The sequence below is a fragment of the Pteropus vampyrus genome, unplaced genomic scaffold (assembly GCF_000151845.1).
Source record: "Pteropus vampyrus isolate Shadow unplaced genomic scaffold, Pvam_2.0 Scaffold81, whole genome shotgun sequence".
NCBI lineage: Eukaryota > Metazoa > Chordata > Mammalia > Chiroptera > Pteropodidae > Pteropus > Pteropus vampyrus.
Window position 1 is genome coordinate 4,489,354 of NW_011888862.1, and position 17,729 is coordinate 4,507,082.

The 17,729-nt window shown below is 40.4% G+C and overlaps 1 protein-coding gene across 1 annotated transcript in view; it reads right to left on the reverse strand.

Annotated features, from left to right (window-relative positions):
* The window catches only part of PIR (pirin), an 89,327-nt gene that overhangs the window by 66,333 nt on the left and 5,265 nt on the right, over positions 1 to 17,729 (reverse strand). The window contains exons 2-6 of the mRNA XM_023532347.1: positions 13,200 to 13,292; positions 12,125 to 12,127; positions 3,884 to 3,899; positions 1,069 to 1,074; positions 998 to 1,008 (exon numbers count right to left, since the gene is read on the reverse strand). Of these exons, the coding sequence (XP_023388115.1) occupies positions 998 to 1,008; positions 1,069 to 1,074; positions 3,884 to 3,899; positions 12,125 to 12,127; positions 13,200 to 13,292 (129 nt within the window). The remainder of the gene's footprint in view (positions 1 to 997; positions 1,009 to 1,068; positions 1,075 to 3,883; positions 3,900 to 12,124; positions 12,128 to 13,199; positions 13,293 to 17,729) is intronic.

Genomic DNA, 17,729 nt, shown 5'->3' on the forward strand with positions numbered 1-17,729 from the left:
GCGAAAGTGCTATAAATGTTACACCGACAATTTAAGTATAAATGAATGCCCGGAAAGGATTTTTTCAAAAACTCGAGCAGTACTTTGAGAGTTGACACAATCCAGATGATATTTTAGGTCATTACATAATCGCAAACACCTGGAGAATTGCCGTGGGTGGTTGACAGATTTGAGAGTGTTATGTTTAAACTCAAGAGTTGCATCTGTCTAATTAGTAAGAAATGTGTAATGTGAAACAGGTGTTTTCTTCAAGGACTTGCCATCAGGCTTCCTGGTTCTGCTTTGTCCTTTGCTCCTAAACTTTTCATGGGTCTCTACTAAATAGTTCTGCTTCCTCGTCGGTTCTTATTTCTTTGAGTGTTTATATTTGGAACGAAAAGGACCCAAACTCACAACAGTAAGGAAAGAAAAGTGTCACTGGCGATGTGAAATTTAGGAAAGGTGTACTTCAAAGAGGTATAAATTAATTCCGAAGAATCACAGCAGAAGATATAGTTTCTTTCTGACTGGTATTTAGAGTGCGATGACCTCATTTGCTATTACAGATACAAGACATTCCTTTAAGTAAAATGTGTGTTATAGATAAAACTATGTTTTCTTTTCATTTGCTCTAAAATGGTGGCTTTTTTTCTCTTGATGGCTGAGTAGGAAAAAGAGAAGGAAAAAAAAAACCCATGAATTGAGGTTATGGCTGATAAGAGAGGCCAGCAAAGAACATACTGCATAGTAGAAGCAGCTAACTGATCTTCAAGGAGAGAAACATAATGTTTGAATCCATACAATTAAGAATCCAAGTTATTTTTTTTTAAATGTTTGAATTACTTGAGCAATCACTAAGAAATCTGAAAAATCACCCCACTAAATTGGCTCATCCAATCCCGGCTCCACATAAACACCATCACAAGTACCAAAAGGTGGTTTTAAGAAAAAAGGAAAAGATAACGATCATGGACTAGGTATTCGGTCAAAGGGCAAATTTAAATATTTTAAAGCTCTAATGGGTCATGCCTTGATATTTCCTGCCACAACCCTGCAGATGTGCCAATGCTTCAGGGACTCCTGCCACACTGCCCCCTACCGGCATGGCCCTGCCTCAGGGAACCAGTCAGGCTTTGGGGCCCTAGTTGGAATTTACCAGGTTTGAGATGTGGGGCAAAATCCATTAACTTCTTGGAGGCTCAGTTCTTCATGTAACAACATGGATGTAGGAGACGCACTCGCCGAGTGTGGGGTGATGTGTGCCAAGAACATGGCATGTAACAAGTGTTCAGTAAATTCTAGAATTAGCACATCTGCCACACTTCCAGGGGCAGAGTTCCTAATCATGGGTCATCCCTCAGGTCCTCACTCACGCTTCCTGGGATGAATTTCCCCAATATTCGCATGGTTTGCTTCCTCTCTTCATTCAGGCCTCTGTTCAAATGTCACCAAGAGAGGTGGCCCCAAGCATCTCATCGAATTGGTCAATCTGTTCTTTATCCTCCTATCTTGATTTCTTTCTTCTTCCTAGTCTTTTCACGAAGGCAGACTCTATTGTATAATTATTTGGTTATTCATGTATCTGTCTTTCCTAAGGGAATGTTACCATCCTGAAGATTAGAGCATATAGCTGGCACTGAAGATCTGGTGAATGAATGAATGAATGAATGAATGAATAGCAGCATCGTGTGTCTGTATAGCCTTTCAGCATTTACAAAGCATCTGATCCTGGGAATATATTATCATCTACATGTTATCAATGAAAACATGTGGCTTAGTGTGATTAAGGTTACACCATTAACAATAGCGGAGCAAGAACTTAACATTTTCAGTCTCTAAGAATAAAACTATGTCACTCTCCCATGCTGCCTCACAAATGCTGGTGCCGATCTGGCAGTAACGTATGCATTGTGAGCACAGTGCTTGCCTTCGGACAGGGATCTGATGGGAGCTGCAAGAGTGGCCAGGACTGCCGAATGTGAGGCGGGCTCTGGCAAACGGGCCTCCTCTAGCAAAGAAGGAGTCCTTATACTACCATACGCAGACAGAAAACTTAGACCTCGTGATTCCTGGGTGAAGTGGAGAACAGGTCGATGGAGGGACAAGCAGCCACAGGACTCTGAGATGACGCGATCGTGGGATCCCTCTTTGGTGTTGACACTGAAGAGTTCTACTCAACAACATCTAACTACACAGAAAATAACAACTGACTGAAAGGCAAGTTTCCTTTTATATTTTTCTATTGCTCCCGTACTCAAACGTCTTCCAAATCTACTAATTTTCTTTTCAGTCTGAGTAAAATTTCACACACACACACACACACACACACACACACACACACACACAAACACACCCCAAGTTTCTATGATAATCATATTCCTGAACTAACTACTCAGGCAATCTGAATTGCAGACTCCCTCAGAATCTTCTGGCTGCTTCTAGAATCCCAGAGCCAGGAATGCCTTTCCTCTTCAAATCCCAATCAGGATTCAACCTTTTGGTGAATGTCTTCAGACAAACTACCCCTGGCTCCCCATGTAATCATGAGGCCAATTTCTCAACTGATACCACCTACAACTTGTAACTCTGTGGTCAAGGTGTTCATGCCCATTGTTTTATTTCCCATTACAGTGAACGAGCATCAAGGGAATGGTTTGACAACTTCTATGGTTACCCATATTTCCTACATAGAAAAGTGTTGTGTCTGCACCTGGGGAAAGTGGATACTTAGAAGTACTGTTGCTTAAGAGTGCCCTCTGCTGATCCTAACGATGTGTGCTCACTGTTTTTCTGCAATCAGACCTCACCAATATGTCTTGCTAATAGAGTCACTGATAACTATGTCTTGCGGAACATACATGGTATTTCTGCTTAAAGATCGTGTATCCGTGTGACAGGCTGCCATCTAATCATCGAGAGATGAGCTGTGATGTAGTGCAGAGGGAGGTTTCACTGCTCCGCACAGTCTCTAGTTAAAGGCTTTCGAGGCAGACACGAATGAAGCACCTGAAACTGTTCCCTTGCACACATGGTCACAGGTGGATCTGGGGCTCACAGAGCTCTTCCAGAGAAAGTTTTAAGGGAATCGGGTCGATTTCCCCCTTGTTTTAATATTTTGTTAAAATTTCATTACAATAATACTTAATTTAAGCAGCTGACACCTTTTGATGGGTGCATTATTATCAGTCTCCGTTTCAATTCATTATAAGGGTTTAATTTCTCAAACTTTTAGTGCATGTGTTTGTTAAGGGTGGAAAATTTTCAAGTGAGCAAACTAGCTAAGTCAGCTACGGGGAAGAAATATCTTTAGATATCAGAAGTTGTCCTACTTGCTTGTGTGTGGTTTAGGAAGTGTATTGTATAAAATATGTAGATGGCCAATGTCTGCTTCTGTAATCCATTTACTTGTTAATTAAGGGTGTTGTTCCGGGCAAAGATATGCTAACAGCCAACTTCCACTTCTGTAATCTGCTGGCTTGTTCAGGAGACCACCAGGATATGGTTTTGAGCTTTATCAGCTGCCTGCTCTGAAAGCTCGGGGCTGATCTCCTCTAGCCCTGCGTGGTAGAGAGTCAGTCGCCGGCCGGCTAATAAAGGCTCATAATTAATCTCAATTGGCTCCGTGGGTCTCAGAATCGTTCGCGCCATAACATGCTCATTGTACTTGATGTTATTGGGCCAAGTTCTCCGAATTTGGGACTTCAAGAAGGGGGTCTGATATAGGGAGGCCAATTTTTAGTCTTTCATCTTTTTAAAATAAGTTTTGGAACAATTTTAAATCTCCATTTCTCTCTCTTTCTCTTTTTTTCTTTCGTTCCAGCCTGGACAAGGGGAAATGTCATCACGAACTCAGATGCAGGAAGTCAGAAATCACCCAAAAGGAACACAATGACCCCTTCTCCACCTTCGGGGAGGTATGACTCCAGTAAGAGAAACACCACTAAAATATGCAGATAAGAGAAGTGAATGCTAAAGAGAAGTACAATTAGTCCCAGTGGAATCACAGAAGAAAGATCAGTTCTGATGAGGAAGAATGGAGGAACAGGGGAATGATTCATGGAGGAAGCAGCCCACTAGCTGTTCCTTAAAAGATTGGAATATTAGGGGAAAGGTGGAGTGGGTGGGGCAAAAAAGGTATACAGAAGGAAAAAAATTTTTAGTTGTAACAAAAGATTTTAAGCCATTAAAACTTACATTATTATGCTATTATTTTTAGATCATAAATGGCCTCTTTGTGGCTGCAACAAGTTAAAAGATTATCTTTAAAAAGCCAGGCAGTCAACTAACGTAATCCATTTCCCAATATATCAGAAGTTCAGAGAACTGAGAGCTTTAGTTTGTACTGACAGGCGGGAAAATTCAGATCCCTGAACCATGAAAGCATTGGGTCCCACGGTAAGTAACACAGAGAGTATAAGGTGTTCGGTTTGGAGATCTGTCACCTGTACAATATCATTTCCAATGATATTAACATGACAATCAATGCATTAAGACAGTATCAGATATACAGAAAAGCAACTTTGTTCCAGAAAGAGTAAGAGCATGGAAGAGTGGTCAAGTGTGGGCCAGGGGTCACACGGACATGCACCAGCCTGCCCTGCATGGACTGTGTGAGCTTGACAAGTCACCACTTCCCAGAGCCTCTGTTTCTTATCTGTAAAATGGTGGGGTGGGGGGCGGGGGGACTAACAAGTCCTACTTTTCAGGATTGTCGGGAGGCTTAGAAGTAATGTACAGAAAGCATGTGAAGTTTCTCATAAAATTGGTAGCTAATGTCATTGCATGGCAGATGTCATCTGGGTTTAATCCTGTAAGGTCAGGCATTTCCTTTTAAGGGTCTGTTGATGGATGTATGAAGCAGCTTTGCTAATAGTGTTGAAGAGTTACAGAAGCTTTTTACCCTGCAATGATCTATGTTAATTTATTTTGGACTTATTTTTAGTCTCACTTAAAAAGAAGTATTTTTTATTTGGTGACATCAGAAAATGTTTGATGACTGGTTTATGGTCTTTATTACATCCTCCCTCCACTTTGTCTACTGAAGAACTCTAGGAATGCAGTCTCTCGGATGTGAACGGTTCCTGTTTGTAATTATTAATAGGGTGGAGGTGGGGCACATGGGAAAATTCGTTGGGAATTTGGACTACTTTCAAAGAATATTTCAGTTAACCTGACACTTTCCTTCGTGTGAACCTATGCTCACTGGTATAGTCCAGGGCTTAATTCCTTGCTGTGGGAACTGTGCACTGTAGGAGGCTGAGTGGCATGCAGCATTCCTGGCCTCTGCTCACTAGATGGCAGCAGCACCCCCAGTTGGTATAACCACAAATGTCTCCAGACCCTGCCACAGGACTCCCGTGTGAGCAAAATCACCCCCAGCTGAGAACCGCTGACACAGGCAGTCTAAAAGCCAAACTTTTAGACTAAAGATGGTTTTAATTTAACACAATTGCATTACCTTAGGAGTTTCAAGATATGAAATATTGGCTATTCATTCCTAACTGGAGACTGGGCTGTTTTCAAGGCCTTCCCCCATCAATGGCCCAACCTACAGCCTTAGATCCCACCTGCTCCCCCCACGGCCAATTTTTAAGTGCAAACAAACTACTCGCCATTTCTAGCGTCTCCCCATACTGTGCCCTCCATCTTTCCTCCCACTATCCAGGGCGTCATATCTAACTTATTCCTTAAGGTTTTACTAAACGGCCAAATCTTCCCTGAAACCTTCTCAAACGTTTCTGTTAGAAGTGCTAGCTTCCTCCTCAGAATGTGAAACTTTTTCAACTTGATGTCTCTTATTCCCCCTTAAACATCTTCTTTCTTGCAAACGAGAAGTCCTCCACTCCCACATCTAAACTCACATGTGTGCGGGTTCATGCACACACAAACATACACACAATTTTAATTTCTGTTTAGCCAGGGAACATGTGGAAGAGGAAAAAGTTATATTTTTAAATTGAAGTACTCTTTTAAATGTCATAGGAACATCTAATGGTCCACGAATATTTCTTAGAAGAAGCTGTCCCTAGGTCACCCTCCCCATTACACACTGCCATATGTTATTAGCTTATCTGGCTGACTAGAGCAGAACACGAATCAGCTCGGTTTTATGTGCAGGGGGCAGACCCATGTCAGAGGCCTCAGCCAGAGTTCTTGGAGGGCCAGTGAGCATCGGGAGCTCCACAACTACAGGAACACTTTTTACCTTCGAATACGGCATGTGAAGAAGGCATTTTGAAAATAACAGTATTTAAAATGATGAAGCAACAGACATAGTTCAAAACTCTCAGTGTACAAAAAGAAAAAGAGGGTTAGAGTGAAAATTAACTATTTCCCACTCTCCCTCATCACCCAGTAAGTAACCTTTCCTGGAAGTACATTACCAGTTTCTTATGTACCCTTTCAGAGATAACTCGGGCATACCCAAGAATAAAAGCATAAGTGGAAATAACCCAAGTGTCCATCAACAGATGACTGGATAAACAAAAATGTGGTTATGTCCATACAATGGAATATTATTCGGCCATGAAAAGGAATGATGTACTGACACGTGCTACAACATGGCTGAATGCTGAAAACATTATGCCAAGCGAAAGAAGCCAGGCATGGGAGACCACATATGGTATGACTCCTTTTATATGAAATGTTCAGAATAGGCAAATCCATAAAGACAGAAAGTGTAGTTGCCTGAAGCTGGGGGGAGTGGGGATGTGGACTGACTTATAAATGGTATGGGATTTCTTTCTGGAGTAGTGGTGACAGTTGTATAATTTTACGAATATATGAAAAACCACTATGTTTTATAAAAAGTTTCACGAATATATATGTGTATCTGTCATTATGTTTGTTTTTTTCTCTAAGCACCATCTTCTTGTGTTCCCGAAACATGAATTTCGTAATTTTATTTTCTTCGCATCAATGTAGTCTGTGGAAGTAATCATTCACTAAACTAGTCCTTCTTCCCCACAATAAAACTGATAAAAAATCATTTTAAAAAATAAAGGTATAGTCTTTTCGTACCTTCACATTTCCTTTTTAAACACTGCCAATTCTGCACCTCGCTCCTGTCGCTTTCCAACTATCACGGAGATTGTTCTGTATTAGGATATATCAAGCTGTGACATTCTTCATGGCTGTGCAGTATACCATTGCATGAACACATATGTTTATGTGTTCATGTATTTATGTGTTCACATATTCTCACTTGGGGGCAATCTGACAGCCCCCTTACTTGCAGCAGACAGTTGGCAACTATCTGGAGATATTTTTTGTTGTCACAGCTGGAGTTAGGTGGTGCTGAAGGCATCTAGTGGGTCAAGGCCAAAGATGCTGCCAGACAGCCCAGGACAGCCCCTCACAGCAAAGAATTATCCACTCGAAATGTGAAAAGTTTCAAGGTTGAGAAACCTTGATTTGAACAGTCTGTGATTAATGAAAATTTTAATTATTTACAATATTTCTCTTATAAATAACCCTGCATAATATTCCATCTTTCAGATATATAATAATTTCCTTATGTATAGTTTCCAAATATATACTCATTCCCCTATTATTCTGAATATTTTGTTCCTTCTTTTTTGACTTTGTAAAAAATTGCACTGTAATAAACATTTGTATAATAAGCCTGTGTTCTTACTTTGGGTTTGTTTTTCTAGGAAATTATTAGATTCCCGGAAGTAGGATTACTGGGTTAAAGGAGAATAACTTTTCCCCCTATAAATATATGGGGTTCTTCTCGCTCTTCTGAATGGGATGTTTCCCTCATCGTATCTGGTTGTTGCTTTTACGCAAGAAAGTCGGTGATTTTTGCATAGTTATTTTCTATTCAGGTTTTGGTTGATATTCCCAGCATGGTGGTGCCAAGGGGTACCCTGGGGGTAAAGGTGGCTTTAGCTTCCTTCCTATAATTTGTTAACTTCACCGCGCGCCCCCCCCAATCATGCCAAATAAATGTATAAGCTAAACCCCACATGCGCGCACCGTAGCCACAACTTCAGTCCTGTGCCCTCCCAGCTCGTCTGGTCATAGCCACTGTGAGCTTTTCCTTTATAGCAATTACCTACAAATAGTTTCTCCTCCTCCTTTCCAATAGCTAGAACTCTTATTAATAGATTCAAAGCTTCCAGGACCATATAAATCATAACGGTGCTAGTAGACATTCTTGTCTTTTTTTCTCAAATTAACAGAATTACGTCTAATATTTCAGTGTGACATATGACATAGGATGTTCATTAAACAAGTCTGTATGATGTTGAGAAAGTATTATTCTCTCCTAGTGTTCCTAGACTATTTTTCCTTCCCAAAAATGGATTTTTTTTATTAGTTTCAAGTATACAGGACATTGGTTAGATATTTATATAGTTTGGTTAGACATTTATATAGTTTATAAAACGATCCCCCTAATTGCTCCTTCTCACCTCCAGTTTTCCACCTAGCCAACATATTACTGCTGACTGCATTCCCTATGCCATGCTCCCCATCCCCGTGACCATCTATCAACTACTAATTTGTACCTCTTTAACCCTTCACCCCTTTCTCCCAGCCCCCCAACACCCCTCCCCTCTGTCAGGCACCAAACTGTCCTCTATATTTGTGAGTCTTGCAAAAAAAAATATATATATATATATGTATATATATATACACACATACATATATGTACATATATATATATTTTTTTTTCATTTAATCAAGTCCCATCCTTCCCCACCCGGCCTTGATTCAATAATGATAAGGTTTGGTTTTGAAAGCGCACAGCAAGCTAGAAAGGCAGACTGTGTGAGAGACAGGAGGTTTGAATTCAGTTGTGAGTTTTCGTGATTAGGTTTGAATTCAGTTGTGAGTTTTCGTGTGAATCACTAGGACCTTTCCCTTCCTCTCCAGGCTATTGTTCAGGCATCGCGTGCAAACGCTGCTGGCTGCCAACCAGTGAATGCCAGTGTGGCTGCTCTAATGGGCACGCCCTTGAAAACAAGGCTGGTTTGTTCTCCTGATCAAAGAACCTGCTGAGGCTTGTAGTGAAAAACTTTAAAATCATTTCTAAGCCCAACTAAGAACATAATGGACAAGAGCATCCTGAAATGTCCCTGAGAAGCAGGCATGACGTTTTACACCTATCAGTTCTTAAAGTCAACTAAGCAGGAGTGACGAAACCGGTTTCCCCAGGACTGAGGGGGTCAAAGGGACACGGGACTCTCAGTGTGTGAACTTCACTGCTTTTTCAAGCTAAACTAAATCTTGGCAGGGCATGGATTTAAGAGGGAAGAGTGTTGCCCAGTTTTTCAGATCATTCTTTGTTTCTGATCATTTATAGTGGCCCTAAACAAATCAAGATATCAGGCCTGACCAGAAATAGGTCACTGCAAAATTATTCCACCCTTTACCATTCAGGCATTTGGAAAACAATGCTCTGCAGAGTCCAAGCTCCTGGCAGGAAATACTGAACTCATTTTCCCCTTTGTCTTGTGACCACCAGCTGTGCCTCTTTCCCCAGAGCATTCCTTCTTCCTCAATTTTCAGGAAAGTTTTTAACAGAAAATATATAGCTAGCCAAACTGGAGAGTTAAGTTTAAAAAAATGATTAGTCATTAACTCGGTAAAATCCAGTTCTCATTCTCATCTCATAAAATGATAATATTTCTGGTTTGGAAGGTCATCTAGATGAGCACTTCTCAAATGTTAACGTGCATATCCATCACTCAGCCGTTGTTGAAATGCAGATCCTGTTTCAGAGGCAGCCTGAGGTTACAGGTGGGACCACTGCAGATATACGAATCACATCTGAGGTAATAAGAATTTTGTAAGATAATATCCTCCACATTGTCTTTGATCATGCATCACTGTTAGTTAAAAAGATGTGAGCATGCACTCAAAATACGTACATTAATTTATATTTTATATTCATGTGATAATACAGCATAATTTCATTTCTTATTTTAAAAAATTCACGTGGGTGCTAATCTTTTATTCCAGCACAGCACTGACTCATCTTGCCCAGAGCCATTTTGAGGACCATTGATCCTGACAACACACCTGTTTTGTTAAAATTCAGTGCATGCTTCTATTTCTCCAGAAATAAGAAAATTACTTCCATCCAGGGAGCCTATTCTACCTTTGCATAACGAATTGTTATAAAGGTCTTCTATTTCTTCTATTGGTTTGTACCTATGCTTTGTATCCAAAGGTTTACTTTGGGGGACATGCAAAACAAGTCTAATCCCTCTTCACACTATTGCAACTCCTATCACGGAAAAGGGCCTCATGTTTTAAATATATAAAGAGCTTCTATACAACAATAAGAATACCAGCAACCCAACAGGAAAAATAGGGCAAGGATATAAATACGTATGGTGAACAAATGGTTTAAAATGAAAAGTTAATCAACTTCACTCAGGTAAAAATGCAAATTAAACCTACGATGAGGCATTATTTTTCACTTGTCGAAACAGCAAAGATAAAGCAAAACTGGATAAATATATTCTGTTGGTGATGCTGAGGGTAAACAAGCACCCTCATACATTGCTGCAGTAATGTACAACTGATACATTGCTGTATCAATTGATATAGCCTTCATGGCAGATGCTTAATGAAGCCAGTAAAGATCGGTTTTTTGAAGAACACTGAGAAAATGCTAACAGTGTAATGTTAAGTTTTTTTTAAAAAGACACAAAACATGTATAGCATGATACCAAAAAAAAGTACTTTAAGAAAATAGATCAAAACGATAACAATACCTATTTCTAGATAACTTAAGCAGTGACTCTAACTGTTCTTTGCACTAATTAGCACTCTCAAATTTTATAACAAGCCTGTAGAAAAATGCTCCAGGGAGGAGGTGATGAGAGCTTACAAGTGGACTCGGTTTTCAATTGCAGACTTTTAAAGTTCACATTAAGGCAGAGCTGAGTCTTTAATTCTGTCCTACAAAGTTGCCATGATCACTGAATTAGCAAACCCTGAACCGCTGCTTCTGGAGAAAAACAGGGGTGGGTTCCTGCGAGCATCTGGTCATATTTTCATCAATTGATAAATACGGAACCTTATTGGTTTCTCTCTAAAGACAACTATTTAATGTATATTGTTGATTAATTGACATTGAACTCATGGCCAACAGCACTATAACTCATGCCTGAAGGGAGCTTATCGAACACATGTAATTTCTCCATAAGGCACCTCGTAGCCTCCCTGCACTTAGACAGCACTACAGTTCAGGGACACTTTAAACAGTGAAATCACCAAAAAAGCACTAAAATGTGAAAAATGTAGCACTAAATAGGCCTCAAGAAGGACGCTTGTCACAGTATGAAGGCTGAGCTGGGAACACGCACATCAGGCTGGTCTGTGCACGCCCACAAATATTGCCAAAAGCACCAAAAGTATTGATTTTTGGATTACAAATTAATTTTAACAAGTAGATGAGTTGGCAAATAAAGAATCCACAAAATAATGAGGATCAACCATAATTATAAATACACTTTTAAGGAATATTCTTAAAATTTGAGTCAAATACCAACAATTCTACAGAAGAGTAAAATACCAATATTCTCTGAAGTCCTTTGGAGTTTAAAATTGAGTTTACAGTTTATAACAGTTCCTCTTTCCCTAACCGAAAGGAAAGCAACGTGTTTCATCATTTATTTTATATATTCGTTGTCTTCAGCAAAAGGCATCTCTTTTTAGCAAATTCGGCCAGGAGTTACTGAGTATCTCTAACTGGAGAACATGGAGATGCGTGGGTTATGAGAAGCAATTTGCAGTGGGCCAGGGGAGATGGCAATTGAGGCAATTACTCTAATTCAAGACAGACGGAATGTGACTGAGGCCACCACAGGGTCTAATGTTCTAATGTGCATGAGACTGGTAAAAATATGGTGCTATGGGGACCAAATGAAGGAGCAAGTACATCCTCTTGGAATTGTCTGGAAAACTTGATGGAGAGAGTGATATTTAAAAAAACCATGAAAGATTAGTGAAACGGTAACTGAAGTTGCAGGATGGACTGGGAAGAATGTCCGTACCAGAAGCTAAAGAGCACGGTGAGGAGACATGTTCTGGAACCAAGTCAGAATCCAACAGGAGTGTAGGGTAGGTGAAAGGAATGAGAAGAGAAATGGAAAGCAAGTGGCTAAGTGAGAAAGAGGGACCCAACTATCTTGATGCTTCATAACCACTTCCAGAAGCTTCTTGGTTCATTCCACCTTTTCCTTGCACTTGTGAACTCTTTACCTGTCCGTCTTTTGCCTCCTTAACTAGACTGCATACTGGAGACAAGCAGGGGTCAGGCCTCGTTTTTCCTCAGCTTCCCTCCCTCTGCCTTCTCTCCACACTCCCCAATATGCAGACACACACACCCTAACACACAAAAGGTCGCCCAACACCAATGCCCGCGTGTCGCCAGCTCTCAACAAATATTTACTCATTCAATAACTGGCTTGACAAACGCACTAAAATCCTTGACAAGCCCTAATCTATTTCCCAAAACTGCAGGCTTCTTTTTTTTCTCTCGGAGCAGATGGCTAAACTTTGTAACTAGGAAGTAATTATCCTTGTATTTTCCAAGAATATATGTATGTGTGAAGAACGGGAATCTTTGAAAGTACCACAATATTGTATTACGCATTTTTATCTGTGTATCTAACTAAAACTGAAAACAAACATGCAGCAGGATCTCTATAAATTTGACGGTTAAATTTATAAATGTATATGTAGGTCCTTAAAATCCTAATTTTTAGGCTATATTCTATTTCGGCCCCTTGATTCTACATAATTCCCTAGAACTGAGTTTAAAGTCGCAGTGTTCTTGGATTTTCTTTTGGGTTTAAAATATTATATTACGAGAGGTTACACACTTCTGAATAAGTTTTCTACACACAATTATTTTAATCACACCTTAAATTATCTCTTCCATCTCCAATAAATTTTAATTATAAAAATATTTTAAGAAGTCAATTCTTGCTCTTCATTAACTGGTCAAATAGGAATGTTTCCATTGGCACGAATTCAAACAATATTAAAACAGTAAATATTTCAATTTTAGTATACTTCATATAAAACAGACGTGATAATTCTCTAGTAGCCAGTCTATAGCCAGGAACTTATAAATTAATTTTTGCCTATTACTCATTGCTTTTAAAATTGAATTTTCTATTAGAAATGATTACTAAATTTAAGAAGACAGGCAAGTTTTAAAATGCACACTTCTGTAGTCAAATTATTTCACTTACTGTTTCAAAACCTCGATGTGGGTGATCAGGAAATCCACCTGGCCTACCACCTTTAAATTCATCAAGCAGTAAAAACGGGTCCAGATTTTTTAACTGAAATAAACATAAAATTCAGCAGATTAGACACGCCTTTTACGCCACACTACCGGGGGTACATTCATGAACCGACTAGCAAAACTCATTGAAAACTACATAGCCTATGAGCAACTTTTTTCAGTGAAAATTGCTTTGAGAAAAGAACTCTTTATACACATACTCTGATTCACTAATTAAGTTAGAGCTGACATTTTATGAGACATGAGAAGAGTAGATAAACATTTCACGATCACCTGAGATGTAAATAGTCAGGCATAAACATGATACAGTCTGTGTACTAAACGGATTCATAATCTTGTGAGGGAACAGACTAGAAAGTCAATGACTGCACTGTGATGATAAACGCTCTGGAAGAAGACACATATGAGAGTTGGATGGGATCAGAGAAGGTTCTACCAAGGAGGTGTCACTTGAGCTAGGTCTTGAAAGTACATGTAGGAGTTAACCAAGCAGAAGTTGAAGAAGGAAAACCATTCCAAGAAAAACAGCAGAGAAAGAGCTTGACAAGCTTGAAGAATTGCAACTAGCAGGGGAAAAGTTGCACATGGAATTATGATGAGAGATGGGGTGACAGGTGAAATCTTGAAGGAGTTTGGGTTTTATCCTGAAGGCAATGGGTTTTAATTAGAGGTCGAGATGATCAGATTTAGAAAGATCACTCCTGCACACATGTGGAACATGGTTTGGGAAAGGAAGAGAAAGGAGACAAAGATTATTTAGCCCATTTCCCATTTAGAAACAAAAGTGCAGCTCACTGCCAGGGTTAATTTAATTTTACATAAACATACTCTTTGAGGCTGAAGCTAATCTGACTGGTTTTCAATGTGAAAAGAAAATAGAAACACCGTTCTTGGAGTTCTTTCTAAACAGAACTGGTCTCTCATCCTAATGTAACAGAAACGTATATGACGATCGGTATTGAATAATTTTTTTTTTGAGTGGTAAATGTCAAAGCGCAGAACAACACAAAGCAGAACATCACATTCCACACAAAAATATTGTGTTTCTCTCTGGATCTTCTCGCCATCCTTGTCGTTGCACGAGCAGCAAACTTTGCAGCGACCAGTTGGACTCTGTTTCCCTGATGCTGGTGTACGCTCTCGGGAAAATGTCTTCCAGACAGGTGAAGAGGCCTGGCATCATCAGAGCATGGATGACCTCGAAGACGTTCCTGCCCTGGCTTGTGATGCTTTTCCAGCGTTCTTTCAGTCAATGCCGGTCTGAAGTTTACATGGCTGGTCATGTGCTCAGGATTGTCCTTCTGGAACAGGATGGAGGAGTTCAGCACTGTAATGTTTAGAAGGCGGAGAAAAAGTTTTATACCAAAACTTGTGCCTTTTGCGCTCAGTGGGATAAGAAGTGATCATCTGATCAGCCAAGTCCACAGCTACCATACTGTTATTATCCACAATGACACGCGGCTTCTTAGTTTGCTTTCCATTTCTGTTGTCTACTTCAATCACAGTATCGTTGGGGAATGCTGGCAACACTGTCGCCTCCTTCTTGTCACATCGTTTCAGTGCTATAAGAATCTGGCTATGCATCCTTTTTGCAATCCTTTTTTCTTTGGACATCTGTTTTCTGTTCAAACGAATTGTCCCAACTGCATCAGTCCTGTTTTGATGTCGTTCTCTGAAAAGCATGGGAGGTGGATGGCAAACTTTCGGGGTAAGGTTAGGACTGTGATCCGCGAGTTATCACAGGGTAAAAGCTGCAGCCGCAAGCGCCACCAGCGAGTATTCTCAGGGCAAACGAGAAATGGGTTAGAAGGTCATTTCAATAGTCCAAACGAGGACAAAGGCTAGGACTAAGGCAATGGCAGTGGTGATGGAGAATGGGAAAAAAGAAGAGCATTAAATGACTCCCGAACTTTCTAGCTCTGGTGCCTGGGAGGATGGCCGGGCCATCCAGAAGTACAAGGAATGTAACAGAAGCAGCCTTGAAATAGCCGTGGTGCCTTTGTCTTAGTTCATACTGAGTTTGATATAGATATATAAATATCATCTGTATAAATAGAACTTGAATATTTAGTTTTCGGTATATTGTACAAAAGCTAGAAGGCGGCTGAAGATAAATCTCAAGCTCAAATGAGAGGTAGAAAGAGGTTGGAATGCTTTTGATTCTATAGACCAATTTGGGAAGAATTAACATTCATATAATACTGAGTTTTCCTATTCATAAACATGGTTACTTCGATTTATCTGGGTCTTTTAAAATGTCTTTCTATAGGATTTGTCATTTTCTCCGTAAAGATTTTGCATAGACTTAACTTTTTTCTAACATACTTTTTAACGGTAATTAGTATTTTTAAATTATGTTTTTGAACAGTTTGCTGCTGGGGATTAAAAATGTGACTAGAAAGGCGATTTTGAACATTTCTAAGCTCTCATTGATTTTAATAAGTCATCTGTAGCTTCTGAGTTTTCTTTGCAGACATTATAAGCACCGGTGTATTTATCAAGAAGCTTTTGCCCAAAAGCTCACAAATTAATTTTTGCTTGCATTAAAGCTGTGGCAGGCTGCAGTTTTTCTGGGTCTTGCTGGACTTGGCTGGCCTCTACATGTCTTCTCACTCTGAGTCCCAAGATGAATCAGTGGCCACTATCTAGGACATGCTTCTCTCATAGCCAAGGTCAGGAGCAAAAGGAACCAAACCAATCATGCACGGTCACTTTAACATGTCCCACCCGTCAAAGCACGTGACCTGGCCAAGACCAAAGTCAGAGAGGATGTCATTTCAACACTCCCTATGGGACTCAGGGGTAATGTAGCTAAAAGTGGGTGGAAGTGTATAATCCCATTACAGTCACGAAGCACTGGAAGTAGCTACCAGAAATGTCAGTTTCATGGGGATAGGGCTGAAACTACTCTTTAAATGATGCTCCACTGAATCTAGAATAGTTCTGTGTACGTAGAAGACACTCCACACACATCCTAAATGGTACCTCCCTTACAACTAGGTGTGGTCATATGACTGAATCTGGCTAATGAGAGGTGTGTAGAAGTTGCTGGGTGGGACTTTCAGGGCAATCCCTTATAAAAGAAAGATGGAGAGCTGGCAGTATCCTTTTGCCTTTCCCTTCTTCCTCCTTTCGATGTCCGAGGGCAAATGGTGGCCATTGCCCCAACGACTGTCTTGGGCCACAAGGTGACGTACTACGAACGTAGTAAGAATTATGAACTGAGATAGAATGAGTGTGGGCCTCCGGTAAGTGTGAGGCCTCCAGGCCCACCCTGGACTGCCTACTTGGGGGTTTGCAAAAGAGAAACACAAATCCATACATATTTAAACCAGTGGTTTTGGAGGATGCTTCCTGTTACACACAGGTGAACGTAGTTCTAACTAACGTAAGGACAATAACGCCTGTCGCAGCAGCCTAGAATCGGGTGAGACCTCACCCTCCTAATACCCCACAAAAGGCCAGCCTACATCAAGACAATATGGCATTAGCCTTCAAAGGCAACTCCAACAGCTCAGCATACCTGCTGGGCCGACTCAGTCTCTAGACTGGTAATGAAAGAAGGCAGAAGGAAACTGCCAGCACATGGTCCAGACTGAGATCTAGAGACAGCCTGGAATGGACTTCAGCTGTGACTCCACACTCCTCACCCCTGACTCACAGTCTACAGATCCTGATAATGGAGAGTGCCGCCTACAGAGGCTGTATCAATCAGAACAAAGGTTATTTGATGATATTAAGGAACTCATCATTTTTAAGTGTGATAATGGAACTGTAGTTCTACCTTTAAAAGTTATGATCTTTTAGACACACAAATTGAAATATTTATAAATGAAATGATTCACTTCAAAATACTCTGAGGGAAGAAATGGATGGGGACATAGATGAAATACAATTGTGGACATTGGGTACATGGAGATTCAGTATACCATTTTCTTTCCTTTTCTATGTTTGAAATTCTTTATAACAAAAAGAAATATGAACAGTCCCTGGGAAATCACATTCCACCAAGGAGTGTCTGGTGGGAGAGGGCGTGGAGCACAGAGGCCAACGCTGATGAGCCATACGTTTCGTGCCTGTTGGAAGCACAGACATCATGCTACACGATCGTTCGAAATCCAGCCTGGCTGGCCCAGCCCACGGACAATTGTAACACAAGGTGTGAGCCGGCCCCATTCCGTCTCTTCTTGATCATTCATCACCGAAAGGCTCAGTGAGAACACTGCAAATTCTTGTACCTCCACAAGAGGTACATATTTAAATATTTGTAAATTGTATGCGCAAAGAGCTTGGGCTTCCAAGTTCTTGCAATGTATCTTTGGTGCAAAAAGTTTGAAAAGTAACTGCATTAAAGAAAGATAGATGCTTTCCTTCTCTGATGATTGATGGCTTAGCAGTCTAACTTCCTGGCAAGTTGGTAGTGTGCAGAGTGCTAAAAAATATGGTAACAATCTCAACGACCAAAAGGAGGGCC